This window comes from Alexandromys fortis, unplaced genomic scaffold, assembly GCF_014885135.2.
Source record: "Alexandromys fortis isolate MF-2015 unplaced genomic scaffold, M_Fortis_MF-2015_v1.1 scaffold_149, whole genome shotgun sequence".
NCBI classification, from domain to species: Eukaryota; Metazoa; Chordata; class Mammalia; order Rodentia; family Cricetidae; genus Alexandromys; species Alexandromys fortis.
In genome coordinates this window covers 909,397-915,571 of record NW_026068025.1, presented here as the reverse complement: position 1 = coordinate 915,571, position 6,175 = coordinate 909,397, and the positions used below count along the sequence as shown (strand labels likewise).

At 45.7% G+C, this 6,175-nt stretch overlaps 1 protein-coding gene across 7 annotated transcripts in view; it reads right to left on the bottom strand.

Annotated features, from left to right (window-relative positions):
- The window catches only part of Mprip (myosin phosphatase Rho interacting protein), a 133,223-nt gene that overhangs the window by 87,944 nt on the left and 39,104 nt on the right, over positions 1–6,175 (bottom strand). For 6 of the 7 annotated variants that reach the window (XM_050163567.1, XM_050163569.1, XM_050163568.1 and 3 more), the window contains exon 3: positions 5,314–5,379. The exons of the other annotated variant lie outside the window; for it this stretch is intronic. In XM_050163567.1, the coding sequence (XP_050019524.1) occupies positions 5,314–5,379 (66 nt within the window). The remainder of the gene's footprint in view (positions 1–5,313; positions 5,380–6,175) is intronic. 7 annotated transcript variants of the gene reach the window in all.

Here is a 6,175-nt window from a genome sequence, read left to right as displayed (position 1 = left end):
ATATATATATACACACACATATATATATAATAAAATTGTCTTCAGGCTATGTATACATGATATAGTTGAAACATAAATCATTTTTCTATTTAGACTTTGTCTCATCTCCTTGACATCATGTAATATCAATGTAAATACCCCCAAATGTAGGGAAAAAAATCCAAAATACTAAACTTCACCTGACTCAAACATTTATGGTAAGGGACACCAACCCGTATGAGGCTTTTGATGGAATCAAGCTGAGACACAAGCCAGAGAATGGGGCTAAGGGGCAAGTTAGGGTCTTACTGGGAACAATTTCTGCTAAGAAGACAACAGAGCTCTTGTGCACTTGGATGGCGATAGCTGTATGTGTACTCACTACCACCTTTTGTACTTTGTGTTATGTGCTCAGGGTGAGTTTTATGTCAAGTGTATTTTACCACAATAAAAAACAACAAAGCATTCAGCCATCTGCTTGCCTTACTTGTATGTGGGGATAGGAAGAGAAAAGGCCCATCATGGCGCCCAGAACTTCTTGTCAGATGCAAGTAGGCCTTTAGTATTGTATCAGTTCCTATATGATCCAGATATGGAGCAAAAAGGAAAGGCTAGGCAACAGTGGGGTTTCAGGCTCCTTGCTTGTACTCTCCTGAAAAGCAATAGGCCTAGCCTCTTCAGGCTCCATTATGTCGGTGGGCCATCATGCCCCTCACTTCAACAAACACTCTGGAAGCTTCTCTTCTTTTTTAGGGAAATAATGCCTGGACTCCACACACACTAAAGGAAAAGAAAGATTCCCAAAAGTGAGTGCCATTTTAGCTCTGCCTGAAAAGGCAATGGTCAGACCAGGGACCTTAACTGTCCTACTTAGCCATCCAGAGTCCTAAAGCTCCCAGAGCTAGTGCTACTATCCACCTCCTGAGGGGACACTGTGACCATCAGGCATTTCACTCGTTGCTTCACAGCCCAGCCAAGGGCTAGGGGATGTCTTTTCTTCACTATTTCTTAAGTGTTTTCTGGATATCATTATTTCCCCTTTTTGTGAGAGAAATTCAAATTTATCACATTCCCAACAACACTTCTGGGACTACCCTACTTTCTAGTTCACCACAGCTGGGAAGCGCTAATTCCACATATCTTGTTATGCCTGGTCCACTGAACCCCACTTAGACAATATGAAAAGAAATCAAGAATTATCAAGACCCCAATCACAGTGGAAACCTGAAGTCTGGCTGGTAAAAAGCATTTAAAAGAAAAACGGTGGTGGTGGTGGTGGTGGTGGTGGTGGTGGTGGTGGTGCACGACTTTAATCCCAGCACTCAGGAGGCAGAGGCAGAGGCAGGTGGATCTCTTTGAGTTTGAAGACAGCCCAGTCTACAAGAGCTAGCTCCAGGACAGGCTCCAAAGCAACTCTGTCTCGAAAAACAAGAAAGAAAAGAGAGATAGAGATAGAGATAGAGATAGAGATAGAGATAGAGATAGAGATAGAGAGAGAGAGAGAGAGAGAGAGAGAGAGAGAGAGAGAGGAGGAAGGGAGGGAGGATAATGTATAACAGAAAAATGACAACTTGAAACAGATTGTGACTAAGTGTTAAGGGAGGAAGTCAGCCATAAAATGCTACAACTTACTGGTGCAGTCAATCTGCTGGGAAGGGCAGGCTACCAGTGAGGGCTGCCATTTAGCCAGCATAACAAGAGGACCAGAGGCAGTCACAGACTGCTGAAAGATGCTATTTTTAGATGCAAGCACCCAGATGGGGGTACTTCATAAGTACCAGGATCCAAGAATGCCATAGGAAATATGGACGTGCTGGGCGGTGGTGGCGCACGCCTTTAATCCCAGCACTCGGGAGGCACAGGCAGGCGGATCTCTGTGAGTTCAAGGCCAGCCTGGTCTACAAGAGCTAGTTCCGGGATAGGCACCAAAGCTACAGAGAAACCCTGTCTTGGGGAGGGGGGGAAATATGGATGTGTTCCCTGAGTGAGTTGCACACACAAGCAGGAGAGGTACAGAGGGTCCCACAGAAACCTCTCAAAATGAAGAAAGGCTGTAAGATAACCCTAGTCTGTCATCTATTATCCCAATCCAGGAAATGGGTAAGTTCTGTGTCCTGTGTTAATAATTAATAACAAATCAAACATTTTAAGTTTAAAAAAGTGTAAATAAGTCACCGGCCAAATAATTCAGACTTTCTTAGTCTGGTCATTACAGAAACTTTAAGCTGATTCTCCTTTTTGTGGGCGATGTCTTATGCATCCTTGGCCTCCCACTGGTATATACCAATAGCATCACTACTCTGGTTGTTTCAACCAAACCACACAACTGCCATAGCCTTGAGGAACACTAACCCCACTGAAGACCATGGCTCTAAAAGGCAATCAGAAAGAACATAGTAAAAGTTCTCATGAGAGCAAACACAGGCATCTGTCTATTCTCAGGTCTCATCCAAATGGGCAGAGGGTGGTAGAGGACAACATGTTTTCTTGCCCCAGGGAATGGTTACAAATGGTAAACAACCCTGACATGTTGCAGACCAGAGGGCATGGGTAAGTTCCCCTCACCCTCAGTCCTAGCAAGAGGAACCCTCATGCTACTTCCTTCCTGACTTCTATTGAAATGGCCTCTTCCTTCTTGGCCCCTATCCTGACTAACTCCTGTTGCCTGGTCTTCACTGTGGTGGCCTCCTTTGTAGCTTTTATGTGAGCTTCCTGATGCAACATGGAAAAGTCTTACAAAGTGATACTTTAGAAGACATTTCAACATGACTGCCACTGCTGGTTCTGCCACTTCACTCTCAGAAGTACTAGGCCATGTGCACTACCCTGGTCTGGGAAGAAAAACATCAACTGGCTACATGATTTGTCTTTCCAGATACAAGGACATGTAAAAATGGCCCATGCACAAACACTTTTGGAACTGGATGCCCCCCCCGCCCCGAAATGTCCTTTCTTCAAGTTTTTCCTCCTTTTCTTTCTCACAGTCCTGACACAGAGTCACCTCTGCCTTAACCCATACCCTGTACGCTGGCTATTTTATTTTAGTTTTCCAATTTGACATAAGTTCAGAGTCATCTGAGAAGAGGGAACCATAATTAAAAAAAAAAAAAGCATCCATGTGACTGTCTGGTAGGCAAGTTGGTGGGGCATTTTCTTGATTAATATGAAAGGGCCCAGTCCACTATGGGCAGTGGCACTTTGGGCAGGTGGTCCTGTGTTGTACAAAAGTACAAACTGAGATCAAGTCCGTAAGCAGTGTTCCTCACTGATCACTGCTTCCTTTCCTGTCTCCAGGTTCCTGCCCTGCTTAAGTTCTTTGTTTGGCTTCCCTCAATGATGGACTATGATCAGGACCTGTAGCCAAATAAACCCTTTCTTTCCCAAGTTGTTTTTAATCATGGTCTTCATTGCAGTAATAGAGATCAGGTTTCTGGGAGATGCTATGGACCAAAAAGTGTCAGCACACCTGGCTCAATGGTCTTATTAAGAAGCACTGTTAAGGACAGCAGCAAGCAGCCACTCTCTTTGTGCTGATGTGACTGAATCAATGGAATAATGAATTCTTCTAGGTTTCAGTGGGGCCTACATAAAGAATCCCTGTGCTGACTGTCAGACGCTCATGGTCTGAACCCAACACATAATCAAATGACCTCTAGAGGTTCCAACACTCTTCACTAGTTACAGAACTTAAGACCGGGGCTTATGGGAGACCTAACTCCTATCCCAGAGCTGCTGCCCACTGACAGCTAAGACAGGAGGACAGCAAGAGAGGAGTAGAGTCTGCCGTCCGTACCTCCTGAACTCGGAGAACATCATGCATGTCTACCTGTTCCTGTTTCTAACTGGGTCACTGTCAGTGCCCACTTCAAATTACTCTGGCTCACAGATGGCTCTTGAGCAAAACCCCCCGTGCTTCACTCTCAGGTTCATCAAAAGGAACAATGGGGAAAAAATCTTAAGCAATCAATGAGGTGACAGTTGGGGGGGGGGGGCTAGAGGTACAATATCATGCCCATTAATGATCTCAGAATAAAAGGAGTGAGATGCCACATTAAAAAGCATAGGTGGAAAGGGGCCTGCTTGGCACATGTGAATGCTAATGATCATTTCCCAGATTCTAGTGTCCTAACCCTCTGCAAAGTCCCTGCAGACAGTTAACTCACACTATAGGGTCTCACAGCATCAGAGTCAAGAAACCTGCTCTGGGCCGGGCGGTGGTGGTGCACGCCTTTAATTCCAGCACTTGTGAGGCAGAGGCAGGAGGATCTCTGCAAGTTCAAAGTGAGCCTGGTCTACAAGAACTAGTTCCCAAACAGGCTCCAAAAGCTACAGAGAAACCAAGAGAAGAGGAGGGGAGGGGAGGGGAGGGGAGGGGAGGGTAGGAGGAGGAGAGGAGAGGAGAGGAGAGGAGAGGAGAGGAGAGGAGAGGAGAGGAGAGGAGAGGAGAGGAGAGGAGAGGAGAGGAGAGGAGAGGAGAGGAGAGGAGAGGAGAGGAGAGGAGAGGAGAGGAGAGGAGAGGAGAGGAGAGGAGAGGAGAGGAGAGGAGAGGAGAGGAGAGAAACCTGCTCTGGGTGCAGCAAGTGGACCAATCTATTTGAAACAGCATGACTAGACTTTCCTGGGGGGTCCCAGTCTTCACAGGCACCACAGTGCATACCTGCACACACTTGTCTACTCAAAAGACAGAGGAGGAGGCAACCAATGCTTCATTTAGGAGAGAGAAATTTCCTTTAAGAAAAGGGGGGTGACATGGGTAGAAATAGAGGCAGGCATTCTGTTCTACTTGACTGGACTGGGGGTTTGGCCTTGGAACAAGAGCAGCAAGCACTTACCCCACCCATGATGCAGGCAGAAAACCAGGTAGTGAAGGAGAAGAAAGAAGGTCTTCTGCTCTGATCACAGGACTGGCAGACCTCAGTGCCAGCTAAAAAGAAATCTATACCAACATCTAGTGGGACAGTCCTAGGAAGACAGAACATAAGCCTGCCTGTCTCCACTCAGGCCTGTAGGAACACCATCTCTGCAAACCCTGCTGATCTCCAGGACTTTCCCCAACCTTGAACAAAAGTTACTTCATTCTTCACTGTTTCCTCTCACCAACAACTGCTTAAAAAAAAAAAAAAAAAAAAAAAACCAACAACAAGCAAGCCTGAAGCACAAGATCTGGGTTTTAAGAGTATTTTCTACTTCGTACTACAAGTCCTTTAAAACATCCAAGACTCCTAAACAGAAGCCTGAGTAGGGCTGCATTCACATATGATGTGGCCAGCAGTGCCACAGCTGAGGAGCCTGAGGAGAGCATGGCCAGGATCAGGGAATACTGAGGACACTTACCATCTCATCCAGGGCGTAGCGCAGAAGGCCATGCTCATACAGGATGAAGAATCGTCGCTGCCATTTCTGCAACAGAACACAGAGCTGAGGGTCAGGTCTCCTGGCCCTGGGTCTCAGCTGGCAGAACCCTAATATCTGACACACAGAATCTAAGGAATGCTGGTTCTAAGGCTTTCACTTCTGGAGTAGATGGCAGGAGGAATGAAACCAGATTGTATATGTATAGTGATTCATTAGCCAGGTGGGGTCAGGAGACAGGCCTGCCTAATCACAAGTGACTAATGCTTCCAGATGCTCCATGAAGCTTTTAAAGTTGGAGCTTTCCTTGGAAGTTAGAAACCGTTATATGGTCACTTTTCTATGTTCCTACTGGCAATCAATAGAGCATTTTCATAGAATGTTTGTCAATTGACTGGATGAATAATCTAATGTGATCTGGAATAACGTGATGATGCAGGGATGGTGACAGACAGCATCCCTTCCAAGAAAGTCTGGGAAATGGTATAAAATGGTTTGGTTTTGTGACTGTCAGGGAAAGAAAGCAGACAGCCAAGAATGAGGAATTCAACAGTAGTGGAACAAGCTAACAAAAATCAAACAGACCCCAGCAGCACAGACACTAAGGGCCTCATTGAATAAATGGGACCTCCTGAGACTGAGAAGCTTCTGTAAAGCAAAGGACACTGTCGCTAAGGCAGAAAGGCAACCCACTGACTGGGAGAAAATCTTCACCAATCCCGCAACTGACAAAGGTCTGATCTCCAAAATATATAAAGAACTCAAGAAACTAGACTGTAAAAGGCTAATCAACCCAATTATAAAATGGGGCACTGAGCTGAACAGAGATCTCTCAACAGAAGAA